The sequence below is a fragment of the Bombina bombina genome, chromosome 5 (assembly GCF_027579735.1).
Source record: "Bombina bombina isolate aBomBom1 chromosome 5, aBomBom1.pri, whole genome shotgun sequence".
In the NCBI taxonomy this organism is placed as follows: Eukaryota; Metazoa; Chordata; class Amphibia; order Anura; family Bombinatoridae; genus Bombina; species Bombina bombina.
Genome location: NC_069503.1, coordinates 633,746,522 through 633,767,547, shown reverse-complemented (window position 1 = coordinate 633,767,547; position 21,026 = coordinate 633,746,522). Strand labels below are relative to the sequence as shown.

Below are 21,026 nucleotides of genomic sequence, written 5' to 3'. Positions count from 1 at the left end.
CGCACACGCAGGGGTGAAACACAGCAGCGCGAGGACCGGGCAGCACAGCTGATCGCACGCGCAGGGGTGAAACACAGCAGCGCGAGGACCGGGCAGCACAGCTGATCGCACGCGCAGGGGTGAAACACAGCAGCGCGAGGACCGGGCAGCACAGCTGATCGCACGCGCAGGGGGAGTGAGAGAGGACCGGGCAGCACAGCTGATCGCACGCGCAGAGAGAAAGAGAGAGAAAGAGAGAGAGAGAGAGAGAGAGAGAGAGAGAGAGAATGATAGAGAGAATGAGAGAGAATGAGAGAGAGAGAGAGAGAGAGAGAGAGAGAGAATGAGAGAGAGAGAGAGAGAGAGAGAGAGAGAGAGAATGAGAGAGAGAGAGAGAGAATGAGAGAGAGAGAGAGAGAGAGAGAGAGAGAATGAGAGAGAGAGAGAATGAGAGAGAGAGAGAGAGAGAGAGAGAATGAGAGAGAGAATGAGAGAGAGAGAGAGAGAGAGAGAGAGAGAGAGAGAAAATGAGAGAATGAGAGAGAGAGAGAATGAGAGAGAGAGAGAGAGAATGAGAGAGAGAGAGAGAGAATGAGAGAGAGAGAGAGAGAGAGAGAGAGAGAGAGAGAGAGAGAGAGAGAGAGAGAATGAGAGAGAGAGAGAGAATGAGAGAGAGAGAGAGAATGAGAGAGAGAGAGAGAGAATGAGAGAGAGAGAGAGAGCATGAGAGAGAGAATGAGAGAGAGAGAGAGAGAGAGAATGAGAGAGAGAATGAGAGAGAGAGAGAATGAGAGAGAGAGAGAATGAGAGAGAGAGAGAGAGAGAGAGAGAATGAGAGAGAGAGAGAATGAGAGAGAGAATGAGAGAGAGAATGAGAGAGAGAATGAGAGAGAGAGAGAGAGAGAGAGAATGAGAGAGAGAGAGAATGAGAGAGAGAGAGAGAATGAGAGAGAGAGAGAATGAGAGAGAGAGAATGAGAGAGAGAGAGAGAGAGAGAGAATGAGAGAGAGAATGAATTACATATAACACATAACACAACACGGCCCGTGTGAACGGGCTTTAGGACTAGTTAAGCCATAATTGCACAAGCTGTTTGTAAATAATTTCAGTGAGAAACCAAAAGTTTGTGAAAAAATTAGTAAAAAAGTGAACGATTTTTTGTATTTAATCGCATTTGGCGGTGAAATGGTGGCATGAAATATACCAAAATGGGCCTAGATGAATACTTTGGGATGTCTACTAAAAAAAATATATACATGTCAATGGATATTCAGAGATTCCTGAAAGATATCAGTGTTCTAATGTAACTAGCGCTAATTTTGAAAAATAATGGTTTGGAAATAGCAAAGTGCTACTTGTATTTATGGCCCTATAACTTACAAAAAAAGCAAAGAACATGTAAAGATTGGGTATTTCTAAACTCAGGACAAAATTTAGAAACTATTTAGCATGGGTGTTTTTGGTGGTTGTAGATGTGTAACAGATTTTGGGGGTCAAAGTTAGAAAAAGTGTGTTTTTTTCAATTTTTTCCTCATATTTTATAATTTTTTTTATAGTAAATTATAAGATATGATGAAAATAATGGTATCTTTAGAAAGTCCATTTAATGGCGAGAAAAACGGTATATAATATGTGTGGGTACAGTAAATGAGTAAGAGGAAAATTACATCTAAACACAAACACCGCAGAAATGTAAAAATAGCCTTGGTCCCAAACCGACAGAAAATGGAAAAGTGCTGTGGTCATTAAGGGGTTAAGGCACGTCCACTTTATGCATCAATACAGTTTCACAGAACCTTATTGTAATCATGAGAAGATGTATTAACCCTTTGAGTGCTAAGCACTTTCCCACTTGGGTGCTAAGGTTTTTTAAAGGTTTTTTTTCTTTCAAGACTTACACTATTTGAAAGGTTAGGCGATTACCTTTCCAACGGTGGGTCTTGGGGGTCTGTAGCTGCTTAGATGCCTGAGATACAGGCTTCTAAGCAGTATGCCCCCTGCTACTATATTTAACATTGTTAATGTTAAATAAAGTTGCGCAGTGCGTCATTGCGCGTGACGTCACCGTGCGTAACGTGAAGCCCCGGCGATACCTGTCACTATGCAGGCCCAATCGCCGGGGTAGGAGCCGGTGGAAGCCTCCAGATCTCCCTCAAAGTGGGAGAGTGCTAGTGACGGCTCTGAGCCGTCATTAGCACCTGACTGAGACAATTTGTGACGGCTCAGAGCCTTCATTAGCACTCAAGGGGTTAAAGGGACACTAGACCCAAATTTAGAAAGTTGCTTAAAATTGCATGCTCTATCTGAATCACGGAAAAGAATAAAATTGGGTTCAGTGTCCCTTTAAGTATACTAATGTGTTTCTTAAGTTCTGTCTCAATTCATTAGAAATCAATAACCCTACTTTAATGAGATGTTGTAAAAAGCATTATTTTTATCATGCATATATATGACAGAGTATCAGGCAAATGCATTATAATATATTTGAAAAATATTACATAAATGTAAATATACTTAAAACCAGTGGGACGTTCATGCAGCATATTGCAGTGTATATTTTCTATGACTACCAGGGACATCTTCTATAGCTAAGTATATTAAAGGGACATCATACTCATATGATAAATCACTTGAAACTGAAGCAGTATAGCTGTTAAAAGCTGACCGGAAAATATCACCTGAGCATTTCTATGTAAAAAAAGAAGATATTTTACCTTACAATCTCCTCAGCTAAGAAGAGTAAGTTATGTGTAAAAAGTTATACTTCACCTGCTCCCAGCTGCAGGCAAAAATAAAAAAAAATGAAGAAATGAACAGCAGCCAATCAGCATCAGCAGTGCTGAGGTCATGAACTCTTACTGTAATCTCATGAGATTTGACTTAACTCTCATGAGATTTCATAGTAAGCTTCCTTTACCTGATTGGTGAAATAATATGAGAGTTCACAAGGCTCATCCCCTAAGATGTCCTAGGACAGACACACTAAAATGCTGCTTAGAAATCCTTTACAAAGGTGGCTACTGAGGAACCTTTGAGGTAAAATATCTTTCTTTTTTACATAGAGATGTTCAGGAGATATTTTCTAGTCAGCTTTTAACAGCTATGCTGCATCACTTTCAAGTGTTTAAACATTTGGGTATTATGGCCCTTTAATTAAGAGTGACAAGGCTGTAAAATTTCCATAAAAAGGAGCAGGTTTATTCAACATAAGAATCTCTGTTAAAAAATAACATTCTAAAAAGTAAACTAAATACATATATTTGCTCATGCTCCAATGGTCCTTCATGAAGGGTGATCTTCAAAACAAAAGCCTGATACCTCACCTTTCTCATTAAACAATTAGACAGGATTAGGGAAGGAAGGTTGGTGTGATACCTCCTTAAAGGGACAGTCAAGTATAAATTAAACTTTCATTATTCAGATAGGAATTTTAATTTTAATCGACTTTCCAATTTACTTTTATCATCAAATTTGCTTTTTTCTCTTGGTATTCTTAGTTTAAACTAAACATAGGTAGGCTCATATGCTAATTTCTAAGCCTTTGAGGGCTGCCTCTTATCACATGCTTTTTAAATCTCTTTTCAACACAAAGAGACAGAAAGTACACGTGGGCCATATAGATAACACTGTGTTCAGGCACAGAAAGTTATTTAAGATCTAGCACAATACAATGCTAAATTTAAGACAATAGATAATAAACAGTCACAGTCATGTGATCATGGGGCTGGAAGAAGGTTCCTAGATGCAAGGTAATCACAAAGGTAAAAAGTACATTAATATAACTGTCTTGGTTATGCAAAACTGGGGAATAAGTAATAAAGGGATTATCTATCTTTTAAAACAATAACAATTCTATGGTTGATTGTCCCTTTAAGTATAATTTATATTCCAGTTAACCTAACTTACTCAAGAAGCACTCACTAATATGTTTTAACCAGGCACAAAACTGTGATTAGCTTTAAAAATACAACTTTATTACTTAAAGGGACAGTCTAGTCCAAAATAAACTTTCAAGATTCAGATAGGGCATGCAATTTTAAACAACTTTCCAATTTACTTTTATCACCAATTTTGCTTTGTTCTCTTGGTATTTTTAGTTGAAAACTAAACCTAGGAGGTTCATATGCTAATTTCTTAGACCTTGAAGGTTGCCTCTAAGCTGAATGCATTTTGACAGTTTTTCACCACTAGAGGGTGTTCGTTCATGTGTGTCATTTAGATAACACTGTGCTCACGCACGTGGAGTTACCTAGCAGTAAGCACTGATTGGCTAAAATGCAAGTCTGTCAAAAGAACTGAAATAAGGGGGCAGTCTGTAATGGCTTAGATACAAGATAATCACAGAATGGTTATGTAAAACTAGGGAATGGGTAATAAAAGGATTATCTATCTTTTAAAACAATAAAAATTCTGGTGTAGACTGTCCCTGTAATATAAAAGGTGGAAAAATGCTTCCTCCAGACTTTGCATAGAGACATCAGCTTGTAATATTTCAGAAATTATAATGTGTAAAGGAAGAATAGAAGGTATAATAATAGTAAGCAAAGAAAGAGAAAACATAATTTATGTAAGAACTTACCTGATAAATTAATTTCTTTCGTATTGGCAAGAGTCCATGAGCTAGTGACATATGGGATATACAATCCTACCAGGAGGGGCAAAGTTTCCCAAACCTCAAAATGCCTATAAATACACCCCTCACCACACCCACAATTCAGTTTAACAAATAGCCAAGCAGTGGGGTGATAAAGAAAGGAGTAGAAAGCATCAACAAAGGAAATTTGGAAAAAATTGTGCTTTATACAAAAAATTATAACCACCATAAAAAGGGTGGGCCTCATGGACTCTTGCCAATATGAAAGAAATGAATTTATCAGGTAAGTTCTTACATAAATTATGTTATCTTTCATGTAATTGGCAAGAGTCCATGAGCTAGTGACATATGGGATATCAATACCCAAGATTTGGATCTCCACTCAAGAGTCATTAGAGAGGGAGGGAATAAAATAAAAACAGCCATAATTTGCTGAAAAAAATGAATCCACAACCCAAAAATATAAGTTTATTTCATTTGAAAGAAAAAAAACTTAAATCAAAAGCAGAAGAATCAAACTGAAACAGCTGCCTGAAGAACTTTTCTACCAAAAACTGCTTCCGAAGAAGCAAATACATCAAAACGGTAGAATTTAGTAAATGTATGCAAAGAGGACCAAGTTGCCGCTTTGCAAATCTGATCAACTGAAGCTTCATTCTTAAAAAGCCCACAAAGTGGACACTGATCTAGTAGAATGAGCTGTAATTCTCTGAGGCGGGGCCTGACCCGACTCAAAATAAACTTGATGAATCAAAAGTTTCAACGAAGAAGCCAAGGAAATAGCAGAAGCCTTCTGGCCTTTCCTAGGACCAGAAAATAAAACAAATAGACTGGAGGACTCTAAGGAGGAGAAATTGATTAAATAACAGGCTTAATAAGAACGAAAGCCTGTACAAAACAGTGTATATCAGGAAGTATAGCAATCTTTCTGTGAAATAAAACAGAAAGAGCGGAGATTTGTCCTTTCAAGGAACTTACAGACAAACCCTTATCCAAACCGTCCTGAAGAAACTGTAAAATTCTAGGAATTCTAAAAGAATGCCAGGAGAATTTATGAAAAGAACACCATGAAATGGAAGTCTTCCAAACTCTATAATAAATCTTTCTAGAAACAGATTTACAAGCGTGTAACATAGTATTAATCACTGAGTCAGAGAAACCTCTATGACTTAGTACTAAGCGTTCAATTTCCATACCTTCAAATTTAATGATTTGAGATCCTGATGGAAAAACGGACCTTGAGATAATAGGTCTGGCCGAACGGAAGTGGCCAAAGCGGGCAACTGGACATCCAAACCAGTTCCGCATACCAAAACCTGTGTGGCCATGCTGGAGCCACCAGCAACACAAATGATTGTTTCATGATGATTTTGGAGATCACTCTTGGAAGGAGAACTAGAGGCGGGAAAATGTAAGCAGGATGATAACACCAAGGAAGTGTCAGCACATCCCCTGCTTCCGCCTGAACATCCCTGGACCTGGACAGGTATCTGGAAAGTTTCTTGTTTAGATGAGAGGCCATGAGATCTATCTCTGGAAGACCCCACAACTGAACAATCTAAGAAAAAAATTTCTATAAAAGATGTTTATATTACCCAAATATGAAACTGACTGTCTGCAGAAGGAAATACATCAACCTGACTCATGGCAAATATAAGTACAATACATATATTTAGAACTTTATATAAATGCATAAAGTGCCAAACCATAGCTGAGGTGTCTTAAGTAATAAAAAACATACATTCCTTAAAGACACCCATCCACATATAACAGATAGCCAAACCAGTACAGAAACCGTTATCAGTAGAGGTAATGGTAAATTGAGAGTATATCGTCGATCTGAAAAGGGAGGTAGGAGATGAATCTCTACGACCGATAACAGAGAACCCATGAAATAGACCCCCATTAGGGAAATCATTGTATTCAATAAGTGATACTCCCTTCACGTCCCTCTGACATTCGCTGTACTCTGAGAGGAATCGGGCTTCAACAATGCTGAGAAGCGCATATCAATCTAGAAATCTTAGCACAAACTTACTTCACCACCTCCATAGGAGGCAAAGTTTGTAAAACTGAATTGTGGGTGTGGTGAGGGGTGTATTTATAGGCATTTTGAGTCTGGGAAACTTTGCCCCTCCTGGTAGGATTGTATATCCCATATGTCACTAGCTCATGGACTCTTGCCAATTACATGAAAGAAAGGCAGGCTGGGGCAGAAAATTTATAGGGCACTCTAAACTGCCTTTATTAAGTGAACCATAGACCTGAACGGCACAACGCCCTCATTGCTTTGATAGTTTAAAGGAACATGAAACTGCTACCATATAATGTTGCAGACACGTGCATGCAAGTTGTTTAAAATTGTATGTTCTATCTGAATCATGAAATAAACATTTTGGAACAGAAGGAAGAAACACTGAACAGTCACTCTTGATTCTGCATTATTCACTGAAGTAGGAGTACAGAATTTTCTGCTGCCACTGTAATTACATATATCAGTTTCCATTATTTTGTCTCTTTAACATATATATGTAAAGACATCTTACCAAATCTAAAGTGCATATTTTTTTCATATTCCACTTTATTTATTTACTTTTAGTGATGAATAAAGAGAAATACTTTGTCTTCATGGTAAACCGCATAATTGAATGGAGAGGAATGAGTTTTATGTGCAAGATTCCAAAATGATTGAGTTGGTATATAAACATCAAATACCATTGGCACATTCCAAGGAGGAAACAAAGATTTGCGAAGAATTAAAAAAAAGTTGTTGCGCTAATTGTTGTCACACATGATAAAGCTAACACAAACTATTAACCTGTCCAATGCTGTACAGTAAAATATATGAATATTTGTGTTTGACAGTTTGTAATATTTGGGCAAGTTTAACGATCGCTTTTTTAATCCCTTTTTAATAGATTCACAAAATATTAAACAAGGTAATACTTACAGGCGATCCTGGTGTTATTCGAGATACAACCAATGGCATTTTCTGATCAACACCTCCCTATAGAATTGAAGAAATAATACACATATTTAGCCAATGCCTATGTAATGAAATAAATACATAAACAAAACATTGCATTCATAAAACAACCATTTATACGTTGTGCAAATGTTGTTTATAGAGTCATTAATGTGGCATATTCTATTATTGTCTTATATTTCAAGTATAGCTGATTTTCAGTCTTGAAAATGCAGAGAGCTTGCAACACTTATTTTTAGCCATTGTTAGATATTTCTGCAAGCTAAAGTTATTTTTCTAAAAGTGATCTAAGGAAAAAATAAAGTATGATTTAAGTTGGTACCTCATAGAAAAAAACACACAAATTAATGTTTAAATGCAGCAAGTGCTACAGCGAAGAACGGTTTTGCAGAAGCAGAAGAGGCTATACAGCTAGAATAGTTCAAACAGGTAGCTCACACTCTTAAAGGGATAGTAAACACAAAAAAATAGAATTGTGCAGTATGCACAAAACAGAATTAACACACTGAGCTATGTGATAGGCGCAATACAAATAAATGCTAAAAGTAATAATAATAATAATAATGAGCCTATCACCAAAACAGGGTTGCTCTCTAATCGCAACCAGCTTGACCATGCTGTTCAGATAAACGTAGCGCACCTCAAAGCTGGATAAAGTAGCCGACAGCCTTACCCAGAGTAAGAGTGCACTACATTTATCTAAAAAAATAATGTTTTTTAAAACTTTAGTAAATTTATTACCTTCAGGTTAAATCCAAATTTCCCATCTTCATCTGGTGTGATTCGAACCAAAAGTAAATCTCCATTTGAAACTTCATTCTATTTTAGGCAAAAATAAATAATTAACATGCAATAAAAATGCTTTTGACAAGTACTATAGTAGGTACATATATATATATATATATAATATACTTTTTTTTTTTTTTTTTTTAAAAAGGGGCTCTACTTAACTTTACATAACGCACATTTAAATTAATTTATTTTTTTAAATCTACATCGTTACCAACTTTTAAATATATATATATATATATATATATATATATATATATATATACCATTACACAGAACAGCATAGCCTATATTAATATTAGCCTCTCCAAGACAATGGTAGATAAAAAAACACAGAAAGGGAATACGAGAATTCTTAGGATATGCTTAAAGGGACAGGAAACCCCAATATTTTCTTTCATAATTTGGATAGAGCACACAATTTTAAACAACTTTTCAATTTACTTCTATTATCAAATTTGCTTTATTATCTTGCTATCCTTTGTTGAAGTGACAACATTGCACTACTGGCAGCTAGATGAACACATCTATTTAGCCAATCACATGAGACAAATGTGTGCAGACACCAATCAGCAATTAGCTCCCGCTAGTGAAGAATATGTGCATATTATTTTTCAACGAGGGATACTAAGAGAACAAAGCACATTTGAAAATAGAAGTAAATTTAAAAGTGTCTTAAAATGACCGGCTCTATCTGATGCATGCAAGTTTAATGTTGACTTTCCTGTCCCTTTAAGGCAATCTTTAGGATCACCCAATACTACACTGATTGCAATATGTGCATCTTGATTCTTTACCCACCGTAAAATCTGTGTTTCCATGTCAGTATTAGCCTAACCAGAATGATGTATTTGCTAGAATATTACTGAACTTCTATGGTATATATTGAAGATATTTATTACTTTAGAGATATAATTGCAAAAAGGTAAATAACATGACTGACACATACATTAGGATATTATCTTTCTATACAGAACCCTAATATATATTTTTTTTCTTTTTTAGCCCAGATATTTTTTTTCCTATATTGATATCCTTGTTGTTAAATGGAGAGTAAAATACCTTTGTTGCTTTATTATAGATGAATATTATTAAGATTACATTTTCTTTAGAAACACTGCATTGCACTTATTTCAGCGCTGAACGTGAAAGGACAGTGTACTATAAAACGGTTTTCTCCTTAACGTGTTTCCAATTACTTGTTATACCAGCTGTAGAGTTTAAAATGTATGGGAAATTGTTTCTGCTAACTGAACCCACAACCCAATACAGGGTCAGATTACAAGTGGCACACTAATTAAATTTTTTGCTTGTGTGCTAACTGCGCTCAAAGTAAAATTTTAACGTGGCTGGGTTATCGCATTTATTACACGTTGAAATTAAAAAGTTAATTCAAGCGAAACCCTACTAACTTCAGATATCGTGACCAGGACAATGTCTTCTCCCCATAAACTTCAATGGAGCACTCATTATAAAAAACAAAACAAAAAACACTTATCGTACGTACGCTAACCTACCACATAGACATACATATTTTACATTCCAATGTTCTTCACATAGAATAAAATGTTATTTTTTTTATTTTTTTTTGGATAAACCTGTGTTGTGTTTGCAATTGTTTGATATCCATGAGAGCAGAGTATTTTTGTGTACTTTTTAACATTTTCACAGCCTTCTTTGCTCATATTTACCAAAGGGTGCCAATATTTGTGAAGGGCACTATATATATATATATATATATATATATATATATATATAAATATAGATATATATTGTACAAAATACCACCATATATATATTTATAATAAAAAGAACATATTCTGCTATGTAAAGAACATCAGAATGTGAAATATTCATATTTTCATGTTGGGTTAGCCCACTCGAGAATATGTGATCGGGGTTGCGTGCGAGTAGGGTTTTTCTTTCATATTTTTTTACTCCATCGACCTCTATGAGGGAATACGTTAACGCAGTCACGATATATTCTAACATTGGCTTTTTGTGTGCTTCAGTTTAGCACGCAAGTGAAAACCTTTTACTTTCAACTTGTAATACATGCGCTACCTGGCGCACACAAAACGCTTACTTCTAGCGTTAAATATACTCGTAATCTGGCCCTATATAAGCATACTCAAGATGCTAGTTTAAGGCAATGCCCGTGTTTTGCTTTGTTTTTTTCTGAGGCAGCATGTTCTAAAAACATATTTTGTATACAGATATTTTATTATTAATATTAAAACAAATCGTTGAATGTTCTCGTAATTTTTTAGATTGTTCAAAGCTCATAAGGACATGCAAAATCAGCCAAGCAAGTTCAGATATGATGAAACAAGCCGCTACATACCTTATCACAATAGTACTGACACGAATCATCTGTTGACGTCGACTTTTTAATATTATCATACGTTTCTAAAAACTTCTTATCTACACCCTCAAGAGGATGAGAGGGCGAAGACTGACTTGACAACCCATTTGGAGAATAGTGTAAGGAAACTGGGTGGGAAACTGTCACACTGTTTTCTCTTGGGCTGTGATCTAATATTGTCCTGGAAAAAAACAACAACATGGATAGCCAACATGAAGTCAAGGCACGGAAATGAGAAGACGAGCAAAACAAAAAGAAAACATAACTGTATTGTATATAATTCCCACAGTGCACAAATTCATCTGTAATAGTTCAACAACATTTCCAAATGTAGAATACTTGTATGTATTTTAATTTACAGTTACTACACATAGGCATAATGAACCAACACCAATGCAAAATATAACTTTTAATCATGTGTTAATGATCTTTATAAAAAGTAAAAAAAAGAGCCTCCTGTTTTTATAATCAGCTCTTGAATAAGCCTCAATGAGAAGTCTGTGTGATTCTTCTTTCACATCACCATGTTCCTATTCAGCTGGTAGGAATATGAAACCCAAAAAATTATTTTGTGATGAAGACAGAACATACCATTTTTTTTTTTCCGGTTTACTTCTATTATCAAATTTGCTTACTTTCTATTATATTCTCTGTTTAAAAGATACCTAGGTATGCATTTGGAGCACTAAATGGCAAGAAATAGTGCTCTTGCAAATTAATAACATTCTTGCAAAACTGCTGCCGTAATAGAGCTTCAGAAATGGGCCGGCCACTAAGCTTACATCCCTGCTTTTCAACAAAAGTTACCAAGAGAACAAAGAAAATTGTTAATAGGAGTAAATTAGAAAGTTGTTTAAAATTGCATGCTCTATCTGAATCATGAAAGAAAAAGTGTCAGTTTCAAATCCCTTTAAAACACAAAAGTGATTTACTAATATTTCAAAACCAAAAAATCATAATTTATGCTTACCTGATAAATTTATTTCTCTTGTAGTGTATCCAGTCCACGGATCATCCATTACTTATGGGATATTCTCCTTCCCAACAGGAAGTTGCAAGAGGATCACCCTAGCTCCTCCCCTAACTGTCATATCCAGTCATTCGACCGAAAACAAACAGAGAGAGAAAGGAGAAACCATAGGGTGCAGTGGTGACTGTAGTTTAATTAAAATTTAGACCTGCCTTAAAAAGGACAGGGCGGGCCGTGGACTGGATACACTACAAGAGAAATAAATTTATCAGGTAAGCATAAATTATGTTTTCTCTTGTTAAGTGTATCCAGTCCACGGATCATCCATTACTTATGGGATACCAATACCAAAGCTAAAGTACACGGATGATGGGAGGGACAAGGCAGGATTAAGCGGAAGGAACCACTGCCTGAAGAACCTTTCTCCCAAACACAGCCTCCGAAGAAGCAAAAGTATCAAATTTGTAAAATTTTGAAAAAGTGTGAAACGAAGACCAAGTCGCAGCCTTGCAAATCTGTTCAACAGAGGCCTCATTTTTGAAGGCCCAGGTGGAAGCCACAGCTCTAGTAGAATGAGCTGTAATCCTTTCAGGGGGCTGCTGTCCAGCAGTCTCATAGGCTAGGCGTATTACGCTCTGAAGCCAAAAGGAAAGAGAGGTTGCCGAAGCTTTTTGACCTCTCCTCTGTCCAGAGTAAACGACAAACAGGAAAGATGTTTGACGAAAATCCTTAGTAGCTTGTAAGTAAAACTTCAAGGCACGGACTACGTCCAGATTATGTAAAAGACGTTCCTTCTTTGAAGAAGGATTAGGGCACAACGATGGAACAACAATCTCTTGATTGATATTCTTGTTAGAAACCACCTTAGGTAAAAACCCAGGTTTGGTACGCAGAACTACCTTATCTGCATGAAAAATCAGATAGGGAGAATCACATTGTAAGGCAGATAGCTCAGAGACTCTCCGAGCCGAGGAAATAGCCATCAAAAACAGAACTTTCCAAGATAAAAGTTTAATATCAATGGAATGCAGGGGTTCAAACAGAACTCCTTGAAGAACCTTAAGAACCAAGTTTAAGCTCCACGGGGGAGCAACAGGTTTAAACACAGGCTTAAGTCTAACCAAAGCCTGGCAAAATGCCTGGACGTCTGGAACCTCTGCCAGACGCTTGTGCAAAAGAATAGACAGAGCAGAAATCTGTCCCTTTAAGGAACTAGCTGATAATCCTTTGTCCAAGCCCTCTTGGAGAAAAGACAATATTCTAGGAATCCTAACTTTACTCCATGAGTAATTCTTGGATTCACACCAATAAAGATATTTACTCCATATCTTGTGGTAGATTTTCCTGGTAACAGGCTTTCGTGCCTGTATTAAAGTATCAATGACTGACTCGGAGAAGCCACGCTTTGATAGAATCAAGCGCTCAATCTCCATGCAGTCAGTCTCAGAGAAATTAGATTTGGATGATTGAAAGGACCTTGTATCAGAAGGTCCTGTCTTAGAGGCAGAGTCCATGGTGGAAAGGATGACATGTCCACTAGGTCTGCATACCAAGTCCTGCGTGGCCACGCAGGTGCTATCAGAATCACCGATGCTCTCTCCTGTTTGATTTTGTCAATCAGTCGAGGGAGCAGAGGAAACGGTGGAAACACATAAGCCAGGTTGAAGAACCAAGGCGCTGCTAGAGCATCTATCAGCGTCGCTTCTGGGTCCCTGGACCTGGATCCGTAACAAGGAAGCTTGGCGTTCTGGCGAGACGCAATGAGATCCAACTCTGGTTTGCCCCAACGATGAATCAACTGAGCAAACACCTCCGGATGGAGTTCCCACTCCCCCGGATGGAAAGTCTGACGACTTAGAAAATCCGCCTCCCAGTTCTCCACGCCTGGGATATGGATTGCTGACAGGTGGCAAGAGTGGTACTCTGCCCAGCTAATTATTTTTGAGACTTCTAACATCGCTAGGGAACTCCTGGTTCCCCCTTGATGGTTGATGTAAGCCACAGTCGTGATGTTGTCCGACTGAAATCTGATGAACCTCAGTGTTGCTAAGGCCAAGCCAGAAGAGCATTGAATATCGCTCTTAACTCCAGAATATTTATTGGAAGGAGTTTCTCCTCCTGAGTCCACGATCCCTGTGCCTTCAGGGAATTCCAGACTGCACCCCAACCTAGAAGGCTGGCATCTGTTGTTACAATTGTCCAATCTGGCCTGCGAAAGGTCATACCCTTGGACAGGTGTACCAGAGACAACCACCAGAGAAGAGAATCTCTGGTCTCTTGATCCAGATTTAGCAGAGGGGACAAATCTGTGTAATCCCCATTCCACTGACTGAGCATGCATAATTGCAGCGGTCTGAGATGAAGGCGCGCAAATGGAACTATGTCCATTGCCGCTACCATTAAGCCGATTACCTCCATACACTGAGCTACCAAAGGGCGCGGAATGGAATGAAGAACACGGCAAGCACTTAGATGTTTTGATAACCTGGACTCCGTCAGGTAAATTTTCATTTCTACAGAATCTATAAGAGTCCCTAAGGAGACTCTTGTGAGTGGGGATAGAGAACTCTTTTCCTCGTTCACTTTCCACCAGTGCGACCTCAGAAATGCCAGAACTATCTCTGTATGAGACTTGGCAACTTGAAAGCTTGACGCCTGTATCAGGATGTCATCTAGATACGGAGTCACCGCTATGCCTCGCGGTCTTAGAACCGCCAGAAGTGAGCCCAGAACCTTTGTAAAGATTCTCGGGGCTGTAGCCAACCCGAAGGGAAGATCTACAAATTGGTATTGCCTGTCTAGAAAGGCAAACCTTAGAAACCGATGATGATCTTTGTGAATCGGTATGTGAAGGTAGGCATCCTTTAAGTCCACTGTGGTCATGTACTGACCTTCTTGGATCATGGGTAGGATGGTTTGAATAGTTTCCATTTTGAAAGATGGAACTCTGAGGAATTTGTTTAAGATCTTTAGAAACAAAATTGGTCTGAAGGTTCCCTCTTTTTTGGGAACCACAAACAGATTCGAATAAAAACCCTGTCCTTGTTCCGTCCGCGGAACTGGATGGATCACTCCCATAACTAGGAGGTCTTGCACACAGCGTAGAAATGCCTCTTTCTTTATCTGATTTGCAGATAGCCTTGAAAGATGAAATCTCCCTTGTGGAGGGGAAGCTTTGAAGTCCAGAAGATATCCCTGAGATATGATCTCCAACGCCCAGGGATCCTGAACATCTCTTGCCCACGCCTGGGCGAAGAGAGAAAGTCTGCCCCCTACTAGATCCGTCGCTGGATAGGGGGCCGTTCCTTCATGCTGTCTTAGAGGCAGCAGCAGGCTTTCTGGCCTGCTTGCCTTTGTTCCAGGACTGGTTAGGTTTCCAGGCCTGCTTAGATTGAGCAAAAGTTCCCTCTTATTTTGAAGCGGAGGAAGTTGATGCTGCACCTGCCTTGAAATTTCGAAAGGCACGAAAATTAGACTGTTTGGCCTTTGCTTTGGCCCTGTCCTGAGGAAGGGTGTGACCCTTACCTTCAGTAATGTCAGCAATAATTTCCTTCAAACCAGGCCCGAATAAGGTCTGCCCCTTGAAAGGAATGTTGAGTAATTTAGACTTCGAAGTCACGTCAGCTGTCTAGGATTTAAGCCATAGCGCCCTATGCGCTTGGATGGCGAATCCGGAATTCTTAGCCGTTAGTTTCGTCAAATGAACAATGGCATCAGAAACAAATGAGTTAGCTAGCTTAAGTGTTCTAAGCTTGTCAATAATTTCAGTCAATGGAGCTGTATGGATGGCCTCTTCCAGGGCCTCAAACCAGAATGCCGCCGCGGCCGTGACAGGCGCAATGCATGCAAGGGGCTGTAAAATAAAACCTTGTTGAATAAACGTTTTCTTAAGGTAACCCTCCAATTTTTTATCCATTGGATCTGAAAAAGCACAACTGTCCTCAACCGGGATAGTAGTACGCTTTGCTAAAGTAGAAACTGCTCCCTCCACCTTAGGGACCGTCTGCCATAAGTCCCGTGTAGTGGCGTCTATTGGAAACATTTTTCTAAATATAGGAGGTGGGGAAAAAGGCACACCCGGTCTATCCCACTCCTTGCTAATAATTTCTGTAAGCCTTTTAGGTATAGGAAAAACATCAGTACACACCGGTACCGCATAGTATTTATCCAGCCTACACAATTTCTCTGGTACTGCAACTGTGTTACAGTCATTCAGAGCAGCTAATACCTCCCCAAGCAACACACGGAGGTTCTCAAGCTTAAATTTAAAATTAGAAATCTCTGAATCAGGTTTCCCCGAATCAGAGATGTCACCCACAGACTGAAGCTCTCCGTCCTCATGATCTGCATATTGTGACGCAGTATCAGACATGGCCCTTACAGCATCTGTGCGCTCTGTATTTCTCCTAACCCCAGAGCAATCGCGCTTGCCTCTTAATTCAGGCAACCTGGATAATACCTCTGACAGGGTATTATTCATGATTGCAGCCATGTCCTGCAAGGTAATCGCTATGGGCGTCCCTGATGTAATTGGCGCCATATTAGCGTGCATCCCCTGAGCGGGAGGCGAAGGGGGGGGATAGTTAGTTGGCATAACTTCCCCCTCGTCAGAATCTTCTGGTGATATTTCTTTTATAGTTAAAGACTGATCTTTACTGTTTAAGGTGAAATCAATACATTTAGTACACATTCTCCTATGGGGCTCCACCATGGCTTTCAAACATAATGAACAAAAAGTTTCCTCTGTGTCAGACATGTTTAAACAGACTAGCAATGAGACTAGCAAGCTTGGAAAACACTTTAAACAAGTTTACAAGCAATATAAAAAACGTTACTGCACCTTTAAGAAACACAAATTTTGTCAAAATTTGAAATAACAGTGAAAAAAGGCAGTTACACTAACGAAATTTTTACAGTGTATGTAACAAGTTAGCAGAGCATTGCACCCACTTGCAAATGGATGATTAACCCCTTAATACCCAAAACTGAATAATAAAAGACAAAAACGTTTTTTTTTTTGTTTTTTTTTAAACAGTCACAACTGCCACATCTCTACTGTGGCTTTTTACCTCCCTCAAAAACGACTTTGAAGCCTTTTGAGCCCTCCAGAGATGTCCTGGATCATGCAGGAAGAAGCTGAATGTCTCTGTCAGTATTTTTAACTGCACAGAAAAGCACTAAAAAAGGCCCCTCCCACTCATATTACAACAGTGGAAAGCCTAAGGAAACTGTTACTAGGCAAAATTCAAGCCAGCCATGTGGAAAAAACTAGGCCCCAATAAGTTTTATCACCAAATACATATAAAAACGATTAAACATGCCAGCAAATGTTTTATATTACATTTTTATCAGAGTATGTCTCTCTATTAATAAGCCTGATACCAGTCGCTATCACTGCATTTAAGGCTTTACTTACATTAGTTCGGTATCAGCAGCATTTTCTAGCAAATTCCATCCCTAGAAAAATATTAACTGCACATATCTTATTGCAGGAAAACCTGCACACCATTCCCTCTCTGAAGTTACCTCACTCCTCAGAATATTTGAGAACAGCCATGGATCTTAGTTACTTCTGCTAAGATCATAGAAAACGCAGGCAGATTCTTCTTCTAAATACTGCCTGAGAAACAGTACACTCCGGTACCATTTAAAAATAACAAACTTTTGATTGAAGAATAAACTAAGTATAAAACACCACACTCCTCTTACGACCTCCATCTTGGTTGAGGCTTGCAAGAGAATGACTGGATATGACAGTTAGGGGAGGAGCTATATAGCAGCTCTGCTGTGGGTGATCCTCTTGCAACTTCCTGTTGGGAAGGAGAATATCCCATAAGTAATGGATGATCCGTGGACTGGAATACACTTAACAAGAGAAACATATATTTTTGAGAAGAGGCTGATCCAAAAATGTTTTTCCCGCAAGAGATAGAAGTTTATTTTTACTGCATTTAGCAAGTTTACTAATGTATGACTGCATGCCTCTAACTGTGTGTTTAACACACACACACTACGTTCCTAAAGACAAGCGCTACACAGAGCAGTAATGCACTTTTGCTCCTAAGCAGGACACAGGCTGGTGGCTAGCTGGAGACCCAGATAATGCAGTTCCTGGCTGGCTCACTTGCCATATTCAGTAGCTCATTTTACTGATGTACTATAATATCCTTTAAATAAAACAAATTACTTTTTTGTTTGTCTTTGAAATATGGATGTTTCTGTACTAAATAAGTAATACTATTTAATGCCACAATCCAGGAACAGAGCAATGGGAGATGTCTTTATATGCCGGTAAGTACATAATCCTTTGTTACAGGTGTGAACAAACAGGTGTTTCACATCACTTTCAATATCTTTTTAAATCAATTTAAATTTTCTAGCTAAAGGTTTATTAACATGGTTAAATTATATTTTTTCCTATTCACATGAGAACATTTATAGCTATCCCTTTAAGTTGTTTAGTTGTTTTCCTCAATCCCAATTTCTGCAATTTATAATGTTATTTTGAATTAAAAGTCTATCTGTAATACATGAAAAAAACACTAGAAGGCAGTAATGTTCAAAAATGATTCAGAAATTATTCTAAACATGGATATATATATACTTTTTGTCAATGATTATTCCTTAAAAATCTTTAAAATATGGTTCATACAAATGTTAAATGTACTGGAAATAAATGAAAATCTAAGATGCTTAAAAATAATTTAAAATTCATCTTAAGGGATACTCACAAATGAGGATGCACAGTGATAATTAATGGAGATTTGCACTACCAATGCTTTTCACATCAGTTAAACAACTAAGCATATCAGAATGGACAAATCATGCAGGTTTAATTCACTCCTAGTTTTACAAATAGGTATAGTTCAAAAATACATGTGGTCCATAATTTAAAATTGAAACCTAACGTATCATATCTGCTTGCATTGTTTCCTAGGATTCTCTGTGGAAAAAGATCAAGTAAAGCTATTTACTTCCAAGCAGACTCCGTTTTTTAAATACTATGGCTGCCATAGCTGATTTACTTTTATCACCAATTTTAAATAAATAATCTAATTGTTTAAGAATTATTATTATTTTAATCAAATTAGGATTGAATGTTAATACTGAAAGGGATAGAAAAGGTCAAAATTGAAATGTGCACGGTTTTAGAAGAATTTTTGTTATATACATCCATTAGCAAAAATGCTTCTAGTAATTTGCATACGCAAATATGCTGCGGGCTGTGCCCCAGTATTCAAACACTACATCTTCTTTGTGAGTCAGCAGTGGCTTGTATGACACAAATTAAAGGGACAGTCTAGGCCAAAATAAACTTTCATGATTCAGATAGATCATGTAATTTTAAACAATTTTCCAATTTACTTTTATCACCAATTTTGCTTTGTTCTCTTGGTATTTTTAGTTGAAAGCTTAACCTAGGAGGTTCATATGCTAATTTCTTAGACCTTGAAGCCCACCTCTTTCAGATTGCATTTTAACAGTTTTTCACCACTAGAGGGTGTTAGTTTACGTATTTCATATAGATAACACTGTGCTCGTGCACGAGAAGTTATCTGGGAGCAGGCACTGATTGGCTAGACTGCAAGTCTGTCAAAAGAACTGAAAAAAGGGGCAGTTTGCAGAGGCTTAGATACAAGATAATCACAGAGGTTAAAAGAATATTATTATAACTGTGTTGGTTATGCAAAACTGGGAAATGGGTAATAAAGGGATTATCTATCTTTTAAAACAATAAAAATTCTGGTGTAGACTGTCCCTTTAAGTCTTCAAAGACAAAATACATGTCTCCACCAGCAATCACAGCATATTTGCATATGCCACTGAAAAACAGTAATGACTTTTACTAGAAGCATTTTTGCTAATGGAAGTATATTGGAAAAATGCTTCTATTCAAATTCGAAATGCACCTATGCACATTTCACAGTTTTGACCTTTTTATCCCTTGAAGTATACACAAAGGGGTGTCAATGTATTAAGAATCATTTACTCAAAACCTAAATTATGTTACAGTATTCTACTACTTTGGAATTGTTATTTTGTTTCCTTTTTTAATTAAATTATTTATTTTTAAAATATTTTCCCAGAATTTATCTCCACTTGTAAAATAATATAACTGCTATCAATTTACTATACTAAATTGTTAAGCCATCCTATTCTCTCCACTAGAGTGGTGAATGCTTTTTATTCACATTTTACAGCCTTGGTAGAAATAGGAAAACTACAAGATGTTATGGATGTAGAATTCTTCTAAAAGCATATAAAGTAACCTTAAAGGGACACTGAACCCAAATTTTTTCTTTCGTGATTCAGATAGAGCAACTTTCTAATTTACTCCTATTATCATTTTTTCTTCGTTCTCTTGCTATCTTTATTTGAAAAAGAAGGCATCTAAGCTTTTTTTGGACAGCACTTGTTTATTGGTGGGTGAATTTATCCACCAATCAGCAAGAACAACCCAGGTTGTTCACCAAAAATGGTCCGGCATCTAAACGTACATTCTTGCATTTCAAATAAAAATACCAATAGAATTTAAAAAATTTGATAATAGGAGTAAATATGAAAGTTGCTTAAAATTGCATGCTGTATCTGAATCACAAAAGAAAAAATTTGGGTTCAGTATCCCTTTATGGTACATTTCTATATCTGTACGTAGCATGCATAAAGGGACATGAAACCCAACTTTTTTCTTTCATAATTCAGATAGAGAATACAATTTTAAACAACTTTCTAAATGACTTCTATTATCTAATTTGTTTCATTCTCTTGGTATTATTTGTTATAGGAGCAGCAATGCACTAATGGTTTCTAACTGAACTCATGTGTGAGCCAATCACAATCGATATATATATATATATATATATGCAGCCACCAATCAACAGCTAGAACCTAGGTTCTCTGTAGCTCATGAGCTTGCCTAGATAAACCTTTTAGCAAAGGATAACAAGATAAGGAAGCAAATTAAATAATAGAAGTAAATTGGAAAGTTGTTAAAAATTGTATTCTCTATCTGAATCATGAAATAATGTTTTTTGGGTTTCATGTCCCTTTAAGGAAATAAAGAGGTTTAAGTTTTGTACCAAGAGAATCAAATAAATTTAATTCACCATGATAACTTTCATCCTCAGGGAACACATAAAAGCCTAACTAAAAATGAGATAATTCATGCAAGTCAAACCACATTATGTAGTGCTTTTGTTGCACATATATTCAAAATGAAGAATACATTTATTTCACATGGATACTAAATTTAAAACTTTACTCTGTATAAACAATAAGGTTTTTAAACCAAAGACATTATAGGGTCCTTAAGGAGATATGAAACCCAGAAATTTTAATTTGT

The 21,026-nt window shown here is 37.3% G+C and overlaps 1 protein-coding gene across 1 annotated transcript in view; it reads right to left on the bottom strand.

The window, feature by feature from the left end:
* PTPN3 (protein tyrosine phosphatase non-receptor type 3) overlaps window positions 1-21,026 on the bottom strand; it is a 651,525-nt gene that overhangs the window by 153,784 nt on the left and 476,715 nt on the right. Inside the window, exons 17-19 of the mRNA XM_053714599.1 lie at window positions 10,693-10,894; window positions 8,301-8,378; window positions 7,524-7,580 (exon numbers count right to left, since the gene is read on the bottom strand). Of these exons, the coding sequence (XP_053570574.1) occupies window positions 7,524-7,580; window positions 8,301-8,378; window positions 10,693-10,894 (337 nt within the window). The remainder of the gene's footprint in view (window positions 1-7,523; window positions 7,581-8,300; window positions 8,379-10,692; window positions 10,895-21,026) is intronic.